The sequence below is a fragment of the Muscardinus avellanarius genome (genome assembly GCF_963383645.1).
Source record: "Muscardinus avellanarius genome assembly, chromosome: 2".
Taxonomy (NCBI): Eukaryota; Metazoa; Chordata; class Mammalia; order Rodentia; family Gliridae; genus Muscardinus; species Muscardinus avellanarius.
The window spans coordinates 71,976,699-72,002,466 of NC_137787.1; the positions used below are offsets into that span (position 1 = coordinate 71,976,699).

General features: G+C 36.5%; 1 protein-coding gene across 1 annotated transcript in view; it reads left to right on the forward strand.

Annotated features, from left to right (window-relative positions):
• Positions 1-4,108: 4,108 nt before the first annotated feature.
• FIGN (fidgetin, microtubule severing factor) overlaps positions 4,109-25,768 on the forward strand; it is a gene marked incomplete at both ends in the record, with an annotated part of 134,057 nt that continues 112,397 nt past the window's right edge. The window contains 2 exons of the mRNA XM_080690370.1: positions 4,109-4,133; positions 24,974-25,057. Of these exons, the coding sequence (XP_080546496.1) occupies positions 4,109-4,133; positions 24,974-25,057 (109 nt within the window). The remainder of the gene's footprint in view (positions 4,134-24,973; positions 25,058-25,768) is intronic.

Genomic DNA, 25,768 nt, shown 5'->3' on the forward strand with positions numbered 1-25,768 from the left:
CTTTGCTTTTGTTGTGGTTCCTTATATTATTTGAGAAGAAAAAGAACAAAAAACTAGAATGATTCACCTCTGAATTAGCTTAAAAATATAGAAACACAAATTTCTGCATACGCAAGCGCACACACACTCTCACTCCAGAAGGAAATTGATGTTTGCTTTTCTGTGAATTTTCTTAAAAAGCCCAAGCCCAAACATCCTATGTATTAGGAATTTGTGTGTCTGTCAAAATATAGTTCATTATGTTTAAATGTCTCTACATTCAAAAGTAAATGAAAAGAAAGAAATATGGAATGAACGAATGCAATGGGAAGCAACTAGTCAAATTGATTCCTCCCTGATTAGCTAATTAATCTAGCTTTCTTAAGTGCTCAATTTCCAAAGCTCATGTCATCACAAGAAAAGTTTAATAAAATATGTTAGCTGTGGATCTCAAGTTATAGCTAGGAAATTTCTATTGCATATAAGTTATGAAGACGAGTTCACATGGAATGTGATGACCCTTTAAATGTTAATCACACCACATCATCAAAGATAGTTTGTTTAAAAAAAACAGTATTGGAAACAAGACAATCCATCCAGAGAAAAAAAGTTGTTTTATTTATTTTTGCTTTAAATAATTAGAGAAAAGCAACTTTTACCCATGCCTAAAAGAAAAAAACAATGCTAGAAATAGGACAATGATACAGACCATCATGGATCTTATTAGTCATGCAAATCCCATAATGTATATTCCATTATGTAAGTCTCCTTAACCTCCTGAGTATGTGTAATTTTGAACATTTCTTAAACTGTGTAAATACATACAGTGTCCTTTTGAGTATTCCTTTCTTTGATTCCACAGTTAATTGTATTCATTGGTGTGTTGAACAATGGATTTTATAATATTTCAAATAAAAAAATAAAGGAAAATGTACTAGTTATGTATTAATGAACTTTTGCACACTTCTTCCTCTTCATTTTAAAGAGTAGTGGTTGATTTATTTTAGACATTGCAAGTGAATTGGTTTGCCTGTCATCAAAATACATCGGTTTTGTACTCAGACGGTATTCTATTGTGTATACTTTATTCAATATTTTGATTTACAGGAGGAACTGCAAATTCAACACGAGTAATTTAGTGTTAAAGAAGGATGAGCTCTGAACTTTCTGAACAAGGACAGAGCAGTTTTGCATGAAATGCACAGCATCTGCTCTGTCCAGAGGACTTTGAGCTGTCATTCCCCAAATAGGCAATAGCTGAAATTATGAGCTCCTCACAGGTTTTTGTTTTAATTCATCTGTACTTAATTTAATAATGGCCCACAGATATTTTTCAATACTTATTTCTTTGTGGTGAAATCCAATGAACAACTTCCCATAACTTCATTTTCAAAGTCATCTTATAAAATCTAACTAAAGGGGTTTCAGTGTTCTCTCTTACATCAGAATAAAGTTCTTCTGTTTTATTTCGAAGGCTAGTTTAAAAAATGTGCGCAAAGGTCAAATCCATTCCAAGTAGAAATCTCATTCCTTACCAATATCTGTTAAAATCTCAAATCACACTTTTTTTTTAATCTTTATATTCTGCAATATGCCTAGGTTTAACTAAAATAATTGCTTTCTCATTGTGTTAACTAAATGCATCTATTCAAATGTAAGAAAATCACAAAAGGAGAATGAAATTAATTTCAAAGTATATATCTGGTATTTTTTAAGAGCTGCATTTCGTTAAAGCTACAGCAGAGAAGCTGCGGAATCGTGAACCGTTGTGAGGGGGTTCGGTTCTAAACAAGTATGTTTTTGGCTTCAACCTTCAAAGGTAACATTTCCAGCTCGACAGGCTTCTTGGTCGAATCCATAATCTGCCTCTCCCACTCTTCGCTTACTTGAAATATAGTGGTCTGGATATGCACTAGGCCAAAGTATAAACTCACCATTTATCTATTGAAGTCATATTTAATGAAAATGAAGAGAAATTATTACCCAACGCACTCTCTTTCTCATTACAATTCCTAAAGAACTTTGCCGGGCACATTATCTCGTAGACATCATGATCAAATGTTATTGTTTGCTTTATTATCTCAGTTGGATGGTTGGCTAGTCTAGAATGAAATAGGTTGAAGGCAATACTCTCAGCCTAGAAGTCTGAATGAGGTTCCCATTCAAATGATCCTGATTGTTTGGGGGTGGGGCGGGGTGATTAGTAAACCAACCGAGCTTACCCTGCACAGTAAGCGTCTGGATGCAGCACATTTACATCTAACAAGAGACCCCAGAAAACGTGTGTGTGTTTCTTAAACCTTATGTTCCGAACAAAAGGCTATCTCAGCAACAGACAATCAGCACTGCGCTGCTCCCTGGGATGCGAGCAACACACTCAAATGCACATTTCATTCTTCCTCTGCTCCCAGCTCCACAAAGCCCCTCTCTTCCCACTCCTGGGTCCCCAGCTTGCTCCATCGAGGGGGGGCTGGGGAGGCAGAAGTCTAATGTCTCTGCCTGCGCCCCGGCAGCCGGCTCCGGGGCCCGGGGCGCCGCTCTCCCCGGCCAGGGCCGCCCGGGGGAGGTAGGGAGGGGGCCGGGGCTGCAGAGGCCGCACACCTACACTCTTAGGGTTGTGCGTATTCGCAGGGAGGCGGGGGAGGAGAACGGGGCAGAGGCAGATTTCCCTTCCCAAGTTGCCTCCTCCGGGCAGAGAAAGTCATTTTCTGGCCCGGGCCGGCCCAGGGGAGGGCGCGGTGCTCCGGGCTCCGGGCCGGGCTGGCCGGGGAGGCCGGGGCCGGCGGCGCGGGAGCGGGTGCGCGCAGGCGGCGGGTCCCGCGGAGCCCCGAGGCCGGAGCCGTGTAACCCGAGCCCGCGCCGCCGCCGCCGATCCGGCCGCGCTCCCGGCCCCGCGCCGCGCGCAGCCCGCGCCTCTTTCTCCCTCTCTCCTTTGAAAACTGATCTTTGGCTCTTAGTGTGAAAGTGATTTGAATTTGGCTCGGCGGCGCTCTGCGCCTGCGCTCAGCCTCTGGCACGCTGGCTCCTTCCAAGCAGCTGTTTTGGGTTTGAAATTCCAACATGGCAGAGGCTGCAGTCCGTCTTCCCTTCAAAAACTTGGAATGATTTCAAATCATAGGCACCTTCACTTAACCCTCGCTTCCATTCATCAGCAAACACGGCGGATCGATGCTACGCTAACCCACCGGCTTCTCGCTCCGCGCGTTCAGGTAAGGGGAGCGGCGTAGTTTTCTACCATCTGTTTAAAAAAAATTGTTTTTGTTTTGTTTTATTTTTAAAGAATATAAATAGATCCGGGACCCGGAATAAAAAGAGATCTTCGAGTTGTGCCGTAAACATTAAATTTAATTTGCATTCGTTGCTGTTCAGTACGCCAACCTGCTGTCTTAATTTCTCGGTACAAAGTAGCCCTGAAACATTATAATGCATATTTTTGCTGCTTAATCACTGTAACAATAGTATGGGATTAAGAGTTCGCGATTGCAAGAATCTCGCTTTTCGCTGTGTTGGGCTTACTTATTACTATGTTTTTACTTCAAAAAATAAGATAAGAAAGCGGAGCCATAGGGTGGGGCTAGACTTTCTTCGGGAACTAACTTCTAAGTAAATAAGAAGTGTAAATAAGAATCTTGCACACAGACGAAAAGTTGAGGTTAAATTACAATCTCGTGGCTGGGGGAAGGAGGAAAATGTCAGAAGATCGGTTGCAAAAAAATGTAAGCACATCATCTCGGAGGGGGCACAGCGTGGTGGGCGTATTGTTGGCGAGGAACGGGAGAGAAAGATGTATAATTTAATGGTATATACAATCCACTGATCCTATTACCGTCCTCCCCGGAGCTCTTGTTAGTTTCAAAGGGAGTGAGTGAAATTGACATGGACTTGCATTCCTGGTCATGTGCTTTTTTTCCTTTCTTTCTTCTCCTGTGATCTGAGATCCCCTTTTTGTTGATGTTGCTTTCCCCCTTAATTATATGCATGTAGGTTAAATGAATACCTGACGAAAGGGCCCGCGTTTCAAGGCAGTGACATTTGATAGCTGAGAGGAAAAGTGGCTTTAATGAAAAGCAACCTTTGGAATTCCTGCTTGTGAGAAATCCAATTCAGCTTTTTGTACTGCCAGCAAGAAATGATCAGTAGCACCAGTGTTTATGGTATGTCAGTTTTGGAATTTACTTCCTTTGCATCTAAATAGGAGAGACAAATTAAATAGCATGGTAAAAACCATTGGAGACTGCTTGGGAAGCAGACGCTCAGGCTACGTAGGATTCTTTTGTATTTAAAAAGACACATGTATGTTTATTTTATTCTGTCACCATGCTATTTTTTTTTTACATTTGCTATCACTTGTTTATATATTTCAGTTTTGACTCATATACTACTTGAGTCCACTTTTATTTGTTTTAGCTGTAATCCTGAAGTTGCATGTTACTAGTAATGCACTGTATAAGGGCTGAAGTCAAATGGTATGTAAATTAGTTAAACTCTGTGGGTTTTTTTTGGTGGGGGGGCTGGGTGGAGAGGGGAGAGAGGGCGGGAGTGTGGAGTACAATTGCTAACTAATGAAAGTATATATATATATATGTACACACACAGGACTGGATGAAATATTTTTTTATTTTTTCTCAACCTATTAATGCACTTTGACTATCTACTCTCCTGATGATTGCACTTGTGGAGTAATCGGTTTTTCTGTGTAGTTTTATCTGGGTGAGTGAGTGAAGGAAGGCATACCTTTTACATAATAATAAAATTTATTTTTTGTTTGCTTAACGTCCTTCATGTCTTAGAAGGGACAGTGGCAATTTTCCCCCCTTACCATTCACTTGTCTGCCTGTCAGCGCTTTTTACTTTTAACCTGTGACAGAATTAAATAATCAGGCACTGAAATTGACTTCATTTGAAATCGCTCCTTCCTCTTTCTTTACAGAAAAAAAAAAGTCAGTTAAATGGAGTGAGAGGGGGTTTTCAATAGCTCTTGTGACCGTGCTGTGTGTACACTTTGTGATATTCAATTAAGGCCCAAGAGAGAACAACCACAAAAAGATGTTAAAGTGTTTTGCATAACCAAAGGATATGTCTGTCCACTTTAAGCTGTTTTGTTGTTGTTGCTGCTGTTATGTTTACTCCCCTCCCCATCAGGAATATCTCCTGAAAAGACAAAAGGGAAGAGAGAATGTGGAAGAAAGAAATGAGAGGGGGCAAAGCTGCCAGGCATCTATAGAGTGGCTGTGGTCACTGCTCTCTCATAGCACATATGTGAATGCAAGGAAAGGGACTTCAAGACCCGCTGCGCACAGACACTTCTGGTTGGACTCTGGCGACTCCAGAGCTAAACACACACCACTCTTACACGATAGGAAGGATTTGATTGAATTTTGCATTTGGAACTTGTTGACTTTGAAGCGATCAATAAGAAGACTGTTTATTTTAGATGCACATAATTTGCCCTAAGAAATGTTTTAAGGAGGAGAGAGCACAGCTTTTTTTCCCCCGGAGCTGTTGGAGCGAATGGGATTGCCAGATGGGCGATTTCCCTCTGTGATGTTAAAGCTGTAATATATATTCAGAGCAGATTGGGCTGCTGCCTGTGATGAGGAGGATATTACATTTATAAATTTTAAATCGGAGCTCGGACAATGTGCTGAGAGCAGAAATTGGATGGTTTGACTGTTCACCTTATTGATACTTAAATGTGATTTCTGGGTAGTAGTAATAATAATCATGGCAATAATATGTTAAAAAACATGCTGGCATAGGCAAGCATATAATTCATGACATTTAGCAGCAGATTTAAGTGTGCAAATTGCTCCCCCCAAGTCTCTGCTTACTATTAAATAATAGTCACGTAATTTATCTCTCTACATGTTTGAATGCCCGATGTGCAAATGATGTTCGTAAGAAGACTTGTTGTCATACAGTAGATGGGGGGGTGATATGTATGTTTGTGTACATACATACACACAGTAGACACTTGTGGGTAGGTATAAAGTGGCATTGATGGCTTCTCCTTTCTGATTCTATTATTACTCCTATTATTTTTATATTTTGTTTGTCTCAAATGTGTGGCCTAAAGGAAACAGCTACAAACCTAAAAGGCTAGAAAGTGGGCAAGCCCTCACACTCTGGCAGTGCTGCCGCTGTTGCAAATTAAAAGTGTGTTGTGGTCAGGAAATGAAAGCTACAATGTCTCTTTTGAACAAGTCGTTTATCAAGAGAAACATCTATCAGGGACGGCCTTGTCACATTGATCCTCTAAAAGTTAGGTCTGAGGTGGAAGCTGCTTTGATGTTTTTGATCCTAAATTTAATACAACAGGAAAAAAAAAAAAGCAAAGATATTTTGACCAGTATAGATTTTTTTTTTGTAAAAAAAAAAAAATGTTCCCTGGAACCAACAAGATCTATTTATTAGTATGGTGCTATGTGTGAAGTTTTCTAGCCATCACAGTTGAAAGGTTGACAGGGAAATCCCAGTCTTAGTAAATTAATGATCATCAAAGTATACATTTATAATATATTCAGTTAGGGCTGGCTTATTGGTTAGTATAGATATTTTGAAAATAAATTGTTCAAAAGGAAAATTATTTTCAAAGAGTATTTGGAAACATATGAATACAGTTTTTCATTCATTTAAATTTTAGAGTTTTCATCTTTTTTTCCTTTATTATTGTTTTCTGTCTTTCTTTTATTTGTGACAAATGAGCTCTTATTTGGGAAAGAAACATTTTTCCTATAGAAACTATGTCTCCAGACAGGATTACATACATCTTCTCTATTGTTTATTAATTGTGCATTTGGGCGGTTATCAATATAAAGGACATGGGTCACAAGTCCTTTGGAATTCCAGTTTAATAATAGAGGTAGCACATTAAACACGCCATATATTCTTGAATACTGAGTATATTGCATCTGTTATTCAAAATGTAAAGGTTATTGTTAAGAAAAAATGACCAAGATTTCTAAAAAAAAAAAAAAACCATCTGTAAAAGCAGTTAAAAGCAGCCTGCTTTATTTTTGGAGGCAAAGATAAGAAAGAAGTATTCCTTCTTTGAAATAGTTTTTGGATACTTGTCTTCTGGCTGATGGTGGCAACTTGTTTTTTTCATGTAGTTCTAATAAATATGCAGGGAAGAGTATGATGGGAGTTTTGAGAAGAGTAATACTTGCTAATTAATCATGTTTGGAATGAAAGAATCATAGCAGGGTAATAAAATCTCACTGTTTTTCTGGAAGAGAGTAAGGCTTCTGTTTGGAAGCTGTACGTGTAAATTTGACTTCTTTTCTTTTCTTTTTGAAAGATAGTTTATAGTGTCTCCTTTCAATTATTTCAAGAAATACTTATTTTTCTTCTGACTGTACCAAATTTGTGAGGTTCTTAAAATTGTATCCAGTACCTTCTGAGTGGAGACAGTATTATTTTTCTATAGTTATATTTGAGATTCCTGCAGCTGGGTTTTCAATGCTATTGCTTTTTACCACAAATAGAAAATATTTTTTGGTGCTTGTTTTTACTCCTGTTAGTCGAGAACCTTGAAAACCCTTTTGTAGGTAGGTACTTCTGAGAGATATACAAGAGAGCAGAAATTTCATTAATTACTTTTAGGTAATACAAGAGTATGACCAGAGGGGAGAAAAGAATTAGTATTTCTAAGAATCCATTGAAACAAGCTACATTATTACTTGACATTTCTAAAATAGTTTAAAATATAAGCCTCCTGAAGAGATAAATGAATAATTTCATTATAGGTGAATTCTTTCCCCCCCCCTGATCTCCAGGTTGTCACCTTTTAGAATTTAATTTCTTACTCAAATTACGTATAGAAGCAAATCCTGAAAGTTTGAGTTTCTGCAACCTTTTTCAGAATTTTCATATCTAGGTGAAGGCGGCTGTGCTGATACTTCCTTGTTTTTGTCTGTGTGAGTGTTTAGATGCCTTGAATGATTGCCTAATTTAGTAATCAGCTTTAATGGTCCAAATCAGCAAAATTATTGGGTGTATTTGAAACAACTGAAGACTTTTATGTTTCGAACTTTCTAGTTTGTTCTTAGAACCTTGCTTTAATAGAAATGCTTGCTGGGTTACCTTTGATCAATATATTCTTGAGTATAAATTTCATGCACTGCTTTCATGAAGTACCACATTCATTGTTGTAGAGCTAATACATTTAATTACCATGGATTTAAATTGATTTATACATTTTTATTTGGGAGAAATTGTTCTGCAGACATTTGTGGATACTAAATTACTGACTGATAAGACTTGATTAATCAGCATATTTGCTTTTCTTTGAGTCATCGATAAATTAGATTAAACAAATGGTTCAACTATGTAGTTCCCCCCCTTAGTTTAAAGAAAACTTATTTTTCTATTTATATATATATATATATATGTATACATGTATGTATGTGTATATATATGCTAATGTTTCATAAATCAATTGAACTTAAAAAGTTTTTTTGTAGCACCTGAAAGACTACAAGTCCAAATACTGTTACACATATACACATACAAGGATTATAACAAAGATTTATTTTTTTAATGAACTACATTTTTTTAAAGAATATACATACATGGCCTGTTTACCAACAAATATTTTTTCATGTTTGGATCTTGTCATTTTATTTCTTGATCGTGAATTTTTATCATTAACTTTTTCATTTAATTTCTGGTAGAAAATTCATGCCTAGCTGCCTCTCTTGTCTGGGTTTGGTGATTATCGATCCTTTGGATAATTTTGGTGACATACTTTAAATGGCAATTATGCTGTGGGATTTTACTAAAGAAATGGGGATGATAGGTAAAAGGAGTAGGCAAAATATGGTCCAAATAAATTGTAGTGGTAAGTGTGAAACAAATCAAAAGCAGAAGGTTTCCTTAGGGCGACACCATAGGTGCCTGTTCGCTCTGCTAGAGGACAGCACATCCCTGTGGCACCTGTTGACAAGAGTCTTTCTTAGCTGAGACTGAGTGGCAGAAAAGATAGGCGACCAGAAACCATCAAAACATGAGCTATCAAATGACACTTTCTGTTAATGATATTTACATATTTTTATGCAACAAATCTGCTTGTTGTCTTGTTATTTGAATGCTGACACTTTGCTTCACATTGCATATGGTGGGCTGTTGTTTTAGGATATATTATGAGGAATAAATTTAAAGGAAAATTTCAATTCAGATGTATTTATGTTAAATATATGTATAAATGGATATGTTTGCTCATATTTTAGCTAGTATGACTTTCACAAACCATTTATAGTATCGCTCCCTCCAATCATTTTTTAAACTGATACATCTTAAAAGTAGAATGTATGATTTATTATATGCAGTCCCAAACTTAAACTCTTTAATACTAAAACTCAGCTTTAGCATTTATATTTTTGTGTTCAAAATTCTTTACTAGAAACTGATTTTTTATAATCTTGAAAATTTTGCTTCTGGTTTGGAGTTTTTAAATTTTTTTGTGAGTACCTTTATTAAAAGTTATTAATGGTATATAATTTACTAATATATAATTTACAATAAGAATTTCTGCTGCAAAATACAAGTTTTATTCCTATAAAATAATTTATTTTTTACAATATCTGAATGTTGGAAATGCTTTACTCAGTTTTTTTCTAAGAGTTTTCATTTCTGCTGATATACATATTGCTTTCCACTTATATTGCTGGAAAGAGAACAAAAACTACACTTTACTCCACCCACAAAAAATAAATTTTGTTTTCCTTCTGTCAAGTAGATGCTCTTTAAACAATTGTCAATTAAATATACACATACGAATATAAGCTCATCTGAGGATGAGTGGCCTTTACTTTCATGCCTTTAGGGAAACAGTAATATCCAAAGTAAAAATTAGAAAGTAGTGCATGGGTTTCTGTTTATTGCAGTAAGCTTTTTTTTTTTCTACTCATCTGATTTTTTTTCATCGATAAATACAGTCACCTTCAAGTAGGACCAACTGCATGCAAAATGAAAATGTGAGGCTCTGTGCTCAAAAATTACTAGTAGTTTCAAAACAGCCACAGCAGAGGATTTAACTAAAGGCAAGGCCTTCTGTGGAGGGAAGCCCAGGGCCGCTGAGTCAGGCCTGCCTTGACCCCTATAAACTTTTGTCTAGAGCCAGCTCTGAGGAGGTCACTAGTTTTGCTACTTGGAAACTGACTCTCCCACAGTTATCCCATATGCTGTTGCCTAAGAGATACTGATGAAAATTGTATAACAGAATCGATAGGACTTTTGGGTTTATCCTGCTCCTTTTTTATTTTTTGTGAACTAGTACTTGATATATGCATGAATTTTTAGGATCTTATTCTCAAAAAACTTTGTATTTTTTGGTTGTTTGCACACAGATCCATAGTTAAATACTTATTCCCCGGCACAGAGTAATTGAAGTGGGATTATTTTAGTGGAATCTCAATATTAAGAGCCTGGGAGGTTCTTTGTTGCTACATCCCACCCCTGCCTCCTCCAATGGTTGAGGCACAAGTGAAATAAATACTTTTAATAAAGACATCTTAATTTACATAATATATAGAAAACTACCACTAAAAAAAAAAAAAAGTCAAAGCACAACTCACTGAGTGACAGTCAAGGAAGAGAGGCAAACGCAAAAATAATTACCTTGTTATGATAGCATCAGTATTGATATTTTGACATTAGAAAGTGACATTGTGGCTATGTAAACATGTGGTGACAGCTGGGTTAAAGATGAAAAGTAACTCTTTCATGCAGGAACACTAACTTTATGGTATATTATATTCAAGCCGTGAACCTAGATTCTCTACTTGGGTTGCTCTAACCTCTCTCCCTCTGACCTGTGGTGGCCAAGTGCACTCCTCTCCCACTTTGGTTTGAATATTGTGCACAGGTGTGTGGAGAAAATATTTACATTGCTGTTTCCCAAGTCACTTCTCAACAAGATCAAGCTTTATATTGAGATACCTCACACTCAATTCTGAAGTCACGTAGCTTTTTCAAATCAAAACTCAGATACGATGGAATGTCCAGCAAGTATGGATCTGAGTGCACTTGAGGCTCCACCATTTATTTTCAAAAGATGGTTCTCACATCAGATGACTCTGCCAGAAAGGGAAATATCAAAGAGCTGGAGAAAAGTAACCGTTCTTTTATGTAATCCAAGACTGGGGTGGAGGTGGGGGCTTTAAAGATATTTTTGAGGAAGAAAAAAAAAAGAAATTATTTTGAATGTCCTGTTAGACTTTGTGGCAAGAAATACTATATGGGACAACTTCTAAGAAGAAAAATCTCTTCCCTATGTAATGACAAGGCATTGATCTCTAAATTGATTACACTTTCATGAAAGGAAGCTGAAAAATAACTATTAGAACAGTATCCCATTTAATTAAAAATTGACCTCACAGTTTTGGGATCTTTTGCAATTAAGGCCATTGCAAACTTGAAGTGTTTTAATAGGTACTCACAGTTTATATTTTTAAATGCTCTGTGTTCTTGCTACAAATTCTGTAGTGTAATTTCAATTAAGTTCCTTTTATTCCTACCTTACTCTTCTCCTACATATGTTATAGTCTCTCATATTCAGTATTTGGCTTGAAAAGCTAAAACAAAAATATGGGTAAATATGTGGTAATATGGTACATAATCATAGCAAAAATTACTGTTTCATTTCCTTGTATTCACTTGTTTTTCTGTTCCAAACTGAAGTTAAGACTAAATACTTTCCTTTAGATCATATATCTAAATGATGCTAAATTATAAATCTTAATTAGGTATGATTCACTGATTTTAATCTTACAAGATAATTATTCTGAGTAGGATAAAAAGGTTCTCTTAATATTGAAGGCATTTTCATTATAATCCCCATTTTAAGATCAAACAAATACTATTAAATAAACAGAGTGCTATTAGTCTTTTATGTTTAATAGTTAACACTTTTGAATTTAAGTGAATGCATGAAGAAGTGAAGATATTGATAGAGCAGTCTTTCTGTTTGCAAACTTTAAATGCTTTTGATATATTTCACTGCTAGGAACTGCATGGATCTAAGGGAATCTTTTAAATAAAAATTACAATTTTGATTATCTAAATGGAATACGCTCTTGTGCATGTGCACAGATACATTTCTTTGTGAAGGTATTGATGTCAGGGACGCTTTTGGTATTTCTTTATGAGTAATTAGGTTAACGGGGTTAGTTAGAAAATGTATCCTTTCCTGGAAAATGAAAAATTACATTCAAGCAGAGGTAAAAGAGTAAAACATATTCATGACTTTAAGTACTTAAAAAGATATTTTATGACTCATTTTTTTAAGAATAATACCCAATGTGTAACTTGTTAAGAATAATAGCCATTTTTACTTTTTAAAGCACATCTATATTAACACTGACTTTATGTCCTTGACTCACAAATCTGGAGTCAATTTTAGGCCCAACTTACAAAAGATGTGGATCTTATCCCCTGGCCCCATCATGGTATCCTGTGCCAATTGTAGGAGTGCAGAGTTCTTTTCTTAAACAAAGATTAAAATTTAGTTTACTCAGAAGATTAGAAAACATTTTTTTTAGGGCGGGGGGAGAATATCAAGATGCTCCAGATACAGACATTGGGACCCCAAATGACCTGAATTCTTGTCTGACAAACTGGGGAAAACATATCACCAGCTTTGGAATTTACATGCCTAAGTGAACAGTGCTCAGTCTTTCTCCAGGAAGATTTTCAGTGTAATGTGAACACAATAATGTCCCCTAATTTGAAACATATATTTTGGGAGTACCAATCAACCAGTTATTGATATGAATTTACTCATATATGACAAGATAGTAGATTCTTATTCAGAAATAAACGTTTAGTCTAAGCGTTTCTTTAAAAAAGGTAAGATATCTGTGCATATGTAAAATCTCTTTGGAATTCTTTGTTTAATAGGTGTGAAATTTCTACCAATCACATTTTTAAAAAGTGTTAGGAAAATTTAATATTCGTAGTCCTTTATTATGTTTTATTCTCTAAATACCTTAAGGGAATGCACAGTGCATCTATGCCTGTCTTGTGCTTTTTGCCTTGTTCTGTTTTAGCATCAAAGTAAAAAGGCCTTCCAGGAAACTAAAGTTAATTTTAAAGATACCCAGGGAGGCTGGGCATGATGATGGTATAGGTCTGTAATCCCAGTACTTGGGAAACAGAGATAGGAGAATCAGGGCTAGCCTCAGCAACTTAGGGAAACACTTAATTTTGCAAGGTCCTGACCTTAAACTAAATAAAATAAAATAAAATAAAATAGGCTGGAGGTATAGCTCATAGGTAGAATGCCTCTGTGCTTAATGTCCAGTACAAACAAACAACAAACCAGCAAACATAAATATACCCAAGGAGGACAATACAACATGCACTGTAGGTTTGTTTATGATTATGGGTAAAATCTTCAATTTGCCACAACTTAATGATATTACTTTGAAATTTACCCTTCCAAAATGTTACTGTAACTGAGCTATTATCTGGGAGGTATGGTAGATAATGTAATTATAATGCACATGTGTACCTAATTTTTAAAACAATATCTGTCTGTATCTTCTAACAGATAGCTCTGCAAAAATACTCAGCTTAGGGACAGAGGGAAAATTTTCTTCTTTTTCTTTCTTCTTTTTTTTTTTTTGCCATCTTGCTGTTCACATACTCAGCAAGAACCTTGCTGTCTCAGTCCACCATGTACTATTTTACTTCATTTTTCCCACCTACCTATGTACTCTTTGGAGGGGCAGTGTTTTCTTTCTTTTCTTTTCTTTTTCTTTTAAACTTATCTGCAAGTCTAGTTATTACTTGATCATCTGGAAAATTAAACTTCCCTTGAGCCACCAATCTATGATATTTAGAGCATGAGAAAACAGTTTGAATGAATTAAAAGAATTTTAGGATATGTTGTGGGAGAAAAGTAAAGCAGTATTTATTGTCATGGACAACCTGTCTCTTTTAATGAAAGAATGCATAAGAACAGAAAGAATAGCTAAAAGGAAAGAAATTAGGAAAAGTTTTTGAAGCCAAGATAAGGGTAAGGATTATTTTCCCATGGCTGTTGTTAAAAATGATATTGGCAATGAAAGCAAATAAAATCCTAATATAATTGTACGCAAAGCCTATCACTTATTAAGAATCAGTGACTAGTGTACATGAAATAGCATGCAGTACTATAATCTAAGCAAATTATAATCTCCTTTTGAAAAACGGCAGGTTCTAAATTAAGTTTTGAATTAACAGGATTCATGATCATTCAAATGAAAATAATTGTATCACCCGAGATGGGCAAAGAACATATCTATCCAGCTACAGCCTGGCACTGCTCTTAGAAAGTAAGGGAGCAAATAATTGTGACAAGAATAAAAGCCACTACAAAAATAAACTATAATGTTAATACATAAATAACAAATGAAAATCACCGTTTATTCCACTTTTTCTGCCCATAATTTGAAAAATTATAAAAACTTATATGCCTTTAAAGATGATTTATATTACTCTGAGGTTTTTATCTACCCCAGCAGGTTCAATTTGCTTAGCATAAGTGAAGTCATAGAAAAAAGTCTACCAAGGACCGAGGTCTATCATTTTTAGGGCTACTTTTAGAAAGTGATATCTTTTGTTTCCATGTAGGAATTTTTTTTTTTTTTTTTTGGTGGTACTGGGGTTCCTGGAAGCCCTTCTACCTCTGGGCTACACTCCTAGACCTATTTTTTATATTTTTGGAAACAGGGTCTCTTAAGCCAGAGCGACTGGCTTCGAACCTGCGCGATCCTCCTGTCTCCGCCTCCCAAGCGCGGGGATTACAAGCGTGTGCCACCACGCCCGGCTCCATGTAGGAATTTAAATCAATGAAGTAGGTAGATGTATGGTTTGATTTAATTTTAGAAAACTTTGATGTTATCATTCATACACACACACACTACCTTCATGACCAATGAACAAAACCCTCCACGGACACACACATCAAAGTTAAGGCTCCCTTTTCAATAAAAACAAAACTTTTTTCCTAAGTCCTAATCCAGATCACTTAAATGGAATTTGGAGGATGACCTGTTTCTTAGAATTAAAAAAAAATATTCTGGCCGGGCATGGTGGCGCAAGCTTGTAATCCCCGCTCTTGGGAGACGGAGACAGGAGGATCACACAGGTTCGAAGCCAGCCGCACTGGTTTAAGAGACCCTGTTTCCAAATAAAAAGTATAAAAATAGGTCTGGGAGTGTAGCCCGGAGGTAGATGGGTTTCCAGGAACCCCAGTACCACAAAAAATATATATATTCTGAACTATACCCCTAGCCCCATTTTTTATTCTGTATTTTGAAACAGGGTCTCACTGAGTTGCAAAGGGCCTCACTAAGTAGTAGCTGAGGCTGTCCTTGAACCATGATCTTCCTGTCTCAGCCTTCGGAATGCTGGGATTACAAGCTTGCAACACCAAACCCATCCTCTTATGAACTCTTAAGCTTTTCACTTAAAAAAAAAAGTCACTCATAATGATACACGCTTATAATCCTAGTATATAGGAGGCTGAGACATGATGATTACAGGTTTGCAGCCAGTCTCAGATACTTAGTGGGTCCCTTCACAACTTTTGAAACCCCGTTTCAAAAAAATAATAAAAATTAGGGTTGGGGGTGTATCTTGGAGGCAGAATGCATCTGGGTTCAATCCTCAATTTTGCTAAAAAAAAAAAAAAAAAAAAAGACCCGTAATCCCAGGAGGATCACAGGTTTGAGGTCAGCCTTGGCAGTTTAGGAAGCTCCTGTCACAAAAGTAAAAAAAAAAAATAAATAAATAAAGATTTGGGGTTGCAGCTCAGTGGTAGAGCTCTCCTGGGTGAGATTCCTAGTACCACACAAAAAATATATTCTTTCCAGCTTAAAGTCATAAAAATAATATATTTATTTAGAAATGAATATACTAATAACATATTAGAGGTAATTCAACAGCCTAACTACATTTCAACTAAGGTAGAGAATAACTTGAGTAAGTCATTTGCTGTCTGTGAGCCGTTTTTTCCCCCTTTTTATAAACGGTCAGATGATTCAGTAAAGATATTGACTTTTTGAATTTCTGTAAAATCAATTATTGCTTCATATGGACTAGTGAATTTGAGTAATATGAAACCTTGCTATGGCTGATAAAAAAAAAAAGATTTCTGTTTTTCCTAAAGGACCATAGTAATTGTCTTGCAAACAATGAAGAAAGTGCAAAGATCATTTACCGCTTTGCTGAGCCCTTTGGAGGGATGGTAACCACTCTTTAAGTAGGCTTACCAACCTGGTCCCAAGTAAAAATACTGGCAAGGATAGTATCTTGCAATTTGATAAGCATTAGTTAGCTAATGCATTTTCTCTATGAGAATATTAAGTAGACTGATTATCAGATTAAATTAAGCAGTTGCGTTAGGGACCTTAAATACTTTAAAAAAATATGATGAGTATGAAAGTTGGTTCTTTTCTGAGCGTGGTGGTACATGTCTATCATCCCACTACTGGTGAGGCTGAGACAGGGGGATGGAAGATTTAAAGCTGGTCTCGGAAACTTAGTGAGACCTTGTTTCAAAATAATAATAATAAAAAAAATCAAAAGGACTGGAGATGTAGTGCTGAGGAGGAATTCAATAAATATGAAAAGAGAAGAAAGTTGGATTTCCATCAGGCTGAAAGCCGTTTCCTCTTGTGTCTACTGCATTTACTCTGTGGTCACCTTCTTACCTCCAGCTGTGCTCTCCTTCAGTTTCTGAAATCCCAACAGGACTTTGAAATCTAGGTTAAAAAAAAAAAAAATAGAGTCATCTGTGAAGGCTACATTGACTAACCCTAACTATGGTCAAGTGTGACATCTACTTAGTTTTTCTTGAATATTTTAAAAATACCTCCTTTCATTCATTAACATTTTTCTCCTACTATAAATTGCTGGGCATTTGCCTTTCTCTCTTTTTTTTAAACTGTAAATTCTTTGAGAGCAGACACATCAAATTCATTTTTATTTTTAATCTCCTCAACATGTGTATATACTATATGACCTATAATAGTTGTTCGGTGAATGTTTAGTGAATTGAATTGATAAGAGCGGTGGAGGATGTAACTTTATTAATGTTTTATTAATCATACTTTTAAAAAGTGAAAGATACCTCTGAAAATATTTAAAGAACAAGTCTATTAAGATTGTGTATTTCATTTCAAAAATGAATTTCCTCTATTCTTTATGTAATTACTGAAGAGAGACTTTATAACCCTGAAAAATAGTTTTGTAATTATATACCTGGAAAGAAGCTTTTAGTCCTTATATTTTTTTCTGTCTAGAAAGGAAGGCATTTAAATTATTTTATTAGAGTAGCATCATTATGCAATTTTTAAAATCCTACAAAACACAAATCTTTAGCCCACTTTGATTAGAGGCTGAAAATAGCATCAAATCACTGTTTTACATATTTATTATTTTTTCTTACATATTTGTTGTCAGAAAAAAATTGAGGGTACTGAATCACAAAATATTAGAACTCTAGGCTTCCAGATCAACTTCTGCCAACACAGAGTTGATTGACAGTTGGTTATTTTTAGCCTTTGGTTGAGCATGGGAAATTAGCATGGATCTTGGGCATTCCTTTCTGTTTTTCCTTTTCTTCAATAAACAAGGAGTGTGGAAAGTTATACCTTGGAGATACTAAAAGCAGATTTCTTTGGGAACCTGATGTTACTTGAGGTGGTAAGATGTTAGATGCAAACTAGTTGGTCTGCAAGTGATGTGATGATTTTTTAGTGGCTCTGTAGTTTGTGAATGTCTTTCGTTAACATTTTAATTGGCATTTTTGTTCTGCTTAGTGTCTGACACTCTTAATTTATTTTGTACTAAATACTGGGCAGTAAACAATTTAGCTGGGTTTATACCAAATGATCCCTGTCTTCTAGTGGTTCAATTACTTTACCAGTTGGGTTTATGCACATGAGAAGGGTCAGTTTCTTTCTCAAATGTATCAACTAATGTTACAACAAATAATGTTATAAAAATTTTTAAAGGAAACTCAGTTTAAAGTCACCAATAAAAGTATATAAAAAGCTGGACATGATGACACACGCTTGTAATCCAAACATTTGGGAGGCCGAGACAGGAGGACATGGGTTCGTGGCCAGCCTCAACTACTTAGTGAGGTCCTTTGCAACTCAGTGAGACCCTGTTTCAAAATAAGGAATAAAAAATAGGGCTGGGGGTGTAGCTCAGAGGTAGAATGCCCCTAGATTCCACCCCTAGTATCGCAAAAAAATTATATATATATATATATATATGAAAAGAAAAAAACTAAAAGAAAAGGTTGAAATTATGAGTTAGCCAACAGTATTTTACAAGGTTTCTATTTCATGTATGTGTTTTTAGCTTACAAATGTATGACAGAAAAGCACTTGTTCACATTGCTTGATGAAAGAACTCAGAAAATGAAAAACAACAAAGTCTCTATTGCCATTCTTCGAAAAACACAATTTTTCTCTAACCTTCACTAAAAGCTCACTGGTTTCCTTTTAATTTGGGCTCTTCAGAGCTGAAAATTTCTAGATACTATCTTACCACTTCATACTGAAATCTGTGTTAATCTCATACCCTGGATGTAGAAGAAAATGTCTACAGTGCTGATTGTTGAACCTGGATGATTATAAAGATGTGCCACTAAATGAGTTACAGTGGGTGAATTTTGCCCAGTTTTTTGCTTCAGGATACTGTTTCTTCAGCAGAGAGTAGCAGAAGTACAGGATTGTACATTTTAAGTAGACTAATACAGAATATGACACAATATGCTAAAAGTAGCAAAAGCCTTTTTGCAGTTTGACTCAAACAAAGAAGACCTGTGTGTTTAGTAGGTTTGTTAAGTCAGGTTTTCTGGTTTTCTGACTACTATTCAGTACACTTCAAATAAGTTAACGTTGCTAAAATTTTAATTCAATTCCATCAGATTGGAAGTAAAAACCACGATTTGTAAAGCCTGTCAAAAAACAAATTAAATCTAGGCAAAATTTAAAATATATGGCCTTAAAATTCTGTTTGCTTGTTTATTGTGGTCCTGGGGATGGAACCCAGGGGCTTTCTACCTCCGGGCTATACTCCCAGACCTATTTTATATTTGATTTGGAAACAGGGTCTCACTAAGTAGCTGAGGCTGGCTTCGAACCTGTGGGATCCTCCTGTCTCAGCCTCCCAAGCGCTGGGATTACAAGTGTGCGCCACCACGCCCGGCTAAAATTCTGTTGATTTATAATCAGGAAGTTGTAGGGTTTTTAATGAACTGAACAAAAATATACACAAAGATTATTTGCACCTAAAAGCCAGTCATCTTTCTTTTAGTCTTTTTGTAAAGGAAAATTAGACGATGCCTCTATGAGAGTAGTGGTATCAATTGGTATCCACAAAATATGAGTCATGGGTAAAAGTCAGTGGTCACTGGTTTATTTTGTTGTTACAATTGCATCCCTCATATGCAGAATTGATAGCTGTTAGTAATTGAAGTCTTGGTTAGGTCTAGACAAAAGCAGTTCTTAATAAATATGAAACTCTATTTGTTCTTTTGCCTTAAGATCTGAACTAACACAAGAAATGTTCAGATGATAACTGCGTGTGAGTGCGTGTGCGTGTGCGCATGTGCGTGCGTGTGCTCAGTAAAACAGCCTAGGAAACAGAGGGCTGCAGTGAACACATTTTCGTTCTGAATCAGCCAGTGGGTATCTTCACCCGCATGTCATCTAAGTCAATCAACTTAAGTCTGGAAAGATATCTATCTGAGTGACCCAAGTTTCTCAGGGAGGTGGTGGCTGTTTTTTTTTTTTTTTTCCCTTAGGGGATAGGTTTGGCATGACATTCACTTGAAATATTAGCAAGCAGGTTTTAGGAGAAATTAATTAAAACTAAAATTGAAAATGGATATCGAGGTACATTTCACCCTAAAATGGATTCAATGTATTTGTCATCTGTACAGGAAGCAAATACTTTTTAGTGGCTACTTTTATGCGGAATAGAAACTCCACACAAAACAACAACAAAACAGTTGATATATGCTTTCATAATATGATAGTTTTCTTTGAGTGGGTGATCACACTCTGTGCAGCACCTAGTCTTTGTCCAGGGTTTAGTTTATTCGTGCATATGTCCTTGAAGAAATGGAACATCTTTCACAAGATTTCATAAAAGTGAAATCAGATACCGGTTTTTACTGCAGAACCAAGCCTACAAATGTTTCTCTTTAAAGGCATTTTTAATAGAAACAGTAAGGTATAAATCATTTAAGCAATTACCTGGGTATTGTGGAAATAGGGCTTGGCTTGTTCTGTAGCCCCAGATGTTTCCAGATTCCAGTAATAACACAGTCCAGATATTTACAGCTTAATTTTCTGTGCATGTGCACTTGTCCACAAACGGCTCCTATTTCCCATCTTCTGTTGGACAACTGGGCTACTTAGAGGTAAAGAACGTGATTTCATCATGGGCGATGACAAACATTAATGGCTATAATAAGTTGCCTCTACAAACTTTGATCACTTTAAAAATAAAGATGCTAAACTTTAGAGGATTTCACACTTAAGGATACAGTAAATGGTTCAAATGTCCTTTTCCCTTAGGGATGGGAATGGGGATAACCTACACACATTCCTTAAAATTATATTTAATCTTGATGTACTATCTGATAGCCTGATGAAAGTGATCTTTTTCCCCCTAGTGCATCTCTGGCACTGGTTGGGTTATCACACAGGCTGCTAGTTTTCTTTGCATCACTACTCCAGAGCTTTCCTTCTTTCTAGAAACCAAACAAATGGAAAATAATGATTGGTAACCATCTGCTATGCAGAAATTTCACATATAGCAGTTAACTCTATTTTATAAAACAAGACCAAATGAGTGAATTATACTGTTGCCAGTAAACAGCAACAAGCAGTAGAGCTTCCTTTGGACAAAGCAAGAACATAGGCAGCCAGCATTTCATTATGGGAAATCAGCTGGCCGGGTTGTGGAGCTTAGTGTGCACGTGTTTATGTGTCTGTGTGTGTGTCTCTGTGTATGTAGCACATATGTGCAGAACATGGTATTTCTTCCCTGCCTTCTCCTGTGCTTTCATTTTCACCTCATAATTTCAGTGAAGTAAATGAAAGAAATGTAGCTATAAATGGATTAATCATACCCTCCTAAATCTATTTACTTAAAAAATAAAGTTTAAATCTCTAAAGCTATACTGAATAAAGTTACACAAAAGTAGGTAGGCTTAAGATCAGAATCAAGGTTTCTTTAGCTAGACATGTTTTAATGACTAGCAGCTAACCAATGTGACCTTAAATCATTGTTTTATCCTCTGCCTAAAATGTACCTTAACTCGAAATTAGATTTAGTGTATGTCAAAAAAAGATATTGACAGGACATAATTATTCATATAGTTGCTATTGAAGTATGCATGCTGTAGTGAGGGGAGGCTTAAAATGGAATAGGCAGAACTAAGTGGTTACCAAGACTTTATTCAAAAAGACTAGGTAAGGCCGGATTTTAGTTATCAATATAATCTATAATCAGCCTCTCTCTCTCTCCTCTCTTCTGTTCTTCTATCTATGTATCTATCATCTATCTGTCTATCTGTATAGATGTGTGGTTTTCTCCGTGTGTTTATTAGATAAATATACTTACATACTTGAAACATACATATTTTTCTCTCTAACTTTCACTTCTTTGATACTGGGATTTTGTCATATAGCAAGAAAAGTTGTTTAAAATGGGCAGTATATTGAGTTCAAAGGACCCATACAGTTCATAAATTCTCTGGTGTCTACTGGATTTTTCATCAGGGAGACTTCCAATAAAAATGATCTATTTTAGAAATAATATTGTTTAGTAGGTTGAAATGTGGTGTAATAAAATTAGACCTTCAGTCTTCTAAAGTTACTACTTAGATGGCACCCTTGGGATGGTAAAATGGCTGTATAAGCAGATGAATCAGACAGTTCCACTGATGGGTACATTTGTCAGTCTCTGTTACAGATATAATATATTCTTATATCTGTAATCCTGACACTGTTACATCCAAATGAAATCAACATGAGGTTGTCATCTTTAAGCAAATATGTTAAGTGTTGTCTTTTGTGCTTTGGATTTGAAAGAAAGGGGCCCAGGGGAGGCAGCATCATGCAAATGGAACAAATCCCATTTCTTCTGAGCTGTGCTGTTTTCCCCTCCATGGCAGCTGGCTGTGTTATCTTTGTGTGTTTCTCTGAGTGCTGACAATTCTTTCAGTGATCTAAGTTAGGGCACATTAGAAAGTGGAAGCAGCTGTCTGTCGCTATACTGAGAGACGTGTTTGCTCTACTGCAAAGATGAAGGACCATGAATCCTTGACACACTCTCCCCTCCTCCCCCCTGTACTTTCCAACATGATCAACATTCAGACGCACAGATTGTCTGCTTGGACAGTTTTTTGTTCTGACTGACAGCATCTGGCATAGACAAATTTAAAAATACATAGCATGCCATGCTTGGAATTGGAACATCCTTTCTTTATTAATCTTCTCATTTAAACCATTCATTTACATTTCAAGAAAGGTTACAGCTTGATATGGTTGAAATGTTGATTTTTAAATGAATAACCTTCTAATGAAATGTCTTGAATGAGTACCAAGCAGCTAGTCTTCATTAAAAATTACACCCGATTAACACGGCCTTGAAAGCCTGAGAGGGAAGGGATTTCTTATTGTTTTAATCCACAGTGCAACCCAGTGTTTACCTTTCTGGCACAAAGCGAATAGAAATGATGCCTGTACTCGCAACACTTCTGATACTGAACACAACTATGATATCACCCTTAAGCCGACAAAACACTTGGCCTAGTTTAATTAGCTTTCCTTCCCTCTGAAAACCCCCAAAGGTGTTGGAAAAAATTTCAACATTACCAAAATATGCCTCTTATCAAATCCCTCTTTTTCTATGTCCCACCCCTCCCCATCCCAGAATACCATGATTCTGTGCCCAAATCAGGGGAAAAAAATGCTTATATGGTTTCAGATGCAAAAGTAGAGAAAATACTTTTAGATGAAATATTGTCCCTGGCTTCAAGATGGAAGATATCCATGTATTTGCTTGCATTACTTTAGTACAGAAACATAACAGTACAAAAATTACTCTCTGTCTCTGCCTCACTCACCCCTGCACACATCCCCAGATCTTATCCATTCTCAGTGCTACAGCCAGCCTCAGCAGTATGCTTGTCTAGCATTCATGTAAAAATAATAGGAATATTGGCCCCACCAGCCAGTCCGTAGACATTGAGTTCTGGGATGTTGTCGGGTTGCAGGGAAGAAGTATCTTCATTTTATCAGACCTTTTTAGACTTTTCCTATCATTGCAGAATGAAGGTCTAAACCACTCAGCTCCAACATTAGTTCTTAGGAGTGGATGGAGAGATGGGTGGCAGAGAATAAAAATGGTCTTAAAAAGAGAACTATTCAAGTGCTGGGTGGTAAATATGTAAAGCAAATGTGCTACATAACTTGGAAAAATAGGCTTCAGAGAGAAGTTCAATTATCAGTTCTAAGCAGGAGAGGTGGTGTGTTTTTTCAGTATGTATAAGAGGTCATTTGCTTTAGGATAAATTTTGACGAATTTCAGAAAAAACCATAGATGCTGAAATAAAAATGAAAACAGATTGCAGTTTATATCAAAGGCACTTTTGCACTCTTGAATATGAGAGAAAATGGCATTATTTTCCCCATTGGTTATATATTAATACTTTAAAATTTGGCTGATTTTTAAGCTTTAAACATATTTCCTTTAAACAAAATAAATCTTGGAAATTAACATTATCTTTGCTTCTGGAGTCAGCTCCTCCACCCCTTAATTCATCCCAGCTCCATAAATTTAAGGTAGACATTGGTTGCTGTTTTCTTTTCTTTTATCCCCTCACCCCCTCAGAAGGGAATGGCAGGAAATCAAAACTGAGTGGATCTTGTTCTAGTGTTCTGGTTGCTAGTAAATGTTTTATAATCTATATTTTAAATAACTGCTATTGCATTTGTTATTTTCCATTTTGATCTTTTTAATGGCCACTTTTTAAAGGTAGTGCCAATGTGCATCTGTAAGCAAACTGGGAATGGGTTGGAATACACAATCCCCTGGTGTAAAAAGCCAGGTTTAGCAGTAATGCTTTTAATCTGGACTTGTAGAGGATTCAGGAGCATCCACAGATCTGCTCCAGTAATTACCATACCCCAAGTGGCACTGAAAGAGACATTTGCCTAAAAACTTGATGTCTTCATTACGCTGTTTACATTTTAATTAGAAACATGAAAATTACTGATTCATACAGACAACTATAGTTTAAGTGGTTTCGTTCACCATCCAATAAATCATAAAAAAAATCCCCACAGTTGGCATAAATAGTTTACTAGGAATCATTCATGGGAATAATGTGTTGGCACTATAAGCTGCTTAAAATATGTTTTTATTTTACCAGAGGTAGAATTTGCATATAAATTAGAGAATGGCATTTTAAGTTGACAGTCATTTATGCAGAATACCACCCACATGCAAATACATATATGGGTGTATGTGTATACTTTCTTTGAGTTTATAGGTTTTTGCAGTATTGTGAATGTAGAGATATATCCAGCCTAGCCAATCAATTTTAAAAATGCATGTTCTCTTTTAAAATCCTTCCAGAGTGTCTGGTTGTTCTAAATATGCATATCCACAAACACATCTTTTATCTGTTGGGCAATATCAACTTGTAAGAAGGAGGCATGTTTATTTCTGGTGTGTCTGGGTCTTGCAAAGGAGTCGCGGTTTCATTTGTGCATTTATTCCCTCTTTGCTATCTCTTCTAGTCTCTAAGTCTTCTAGACTTCTGTATGTCCTGTCAGCACTGCTGCCTTAAACCCGTGCCCACTCCGCAGCTGGACTGAGCAGGGTGGCTGTCACAGTCCATTCCTGAGTCAGCAGCACATCCATTGCCTGAATCTTGAGACAGTCACTCATCCAGTTTTCCCCTCCCCAGGGGACAGGTGTCCTCCTCATCAGCGAGGAGGAATGACCCTTCTGTCTGGCATGCTCAAAATCCCGAATCTCCCCACATTGGTGTGTGAGTTCAAATCCCCCCTCCTGGAGGCAGAGCTGGATCTGCAGCTAATGACTCCCAGATACAGAGGGTCACCGCGCCGGTGAGCTGGAGTACTGAGGCATTGTGCCAGCCGAATTGTACATTTTCCCCCCATAACTGCAGATCCCTCTCCTTCCCCTCCCCTCCACAAAGCCTTTATTTTAGATCAATATTATGCAAAAATGAAACAGGAATAGCCACAGACATTAAAAGCCATTTTCCTTTCTGTTATCTTTGTTAGAAAGTTACTGGTCATGGCTGAAGGAGGCTTTGTTATTATTTTCTGTTTGCTTATTACTGTATGGTTGAATAAAAGTACCCATTGAGTGAACGTTTACGTTACCTCCCTGTGAAATTCACATTGTAGGGCCAATCCTTATTTTGTATTTTAGGGCCATGGGCAATAAGTAAAAGCAAATTAAAAAAAATATTAGGAGAGTTTATCTCTGGGTGTTTGACTTGAAATGCTGTGAGAGTTGCTGTAAACTTTTAAATCTGAACATATTACATCAAAACCTGCGCTACCTATGTGGTATGATTCGGGGGAACTATAGAATGTAAGATGAATTCTTAGAGGCTGCTTGCTTTGACTGGTAAAATTTCTGCTTCATTTCTATACCTTTGGGTTTGCCTTCTTTACTATCTAGGGAATTGACCAAGTTTGAAAATGCAAATCAGTTATTTTGTGTTGTC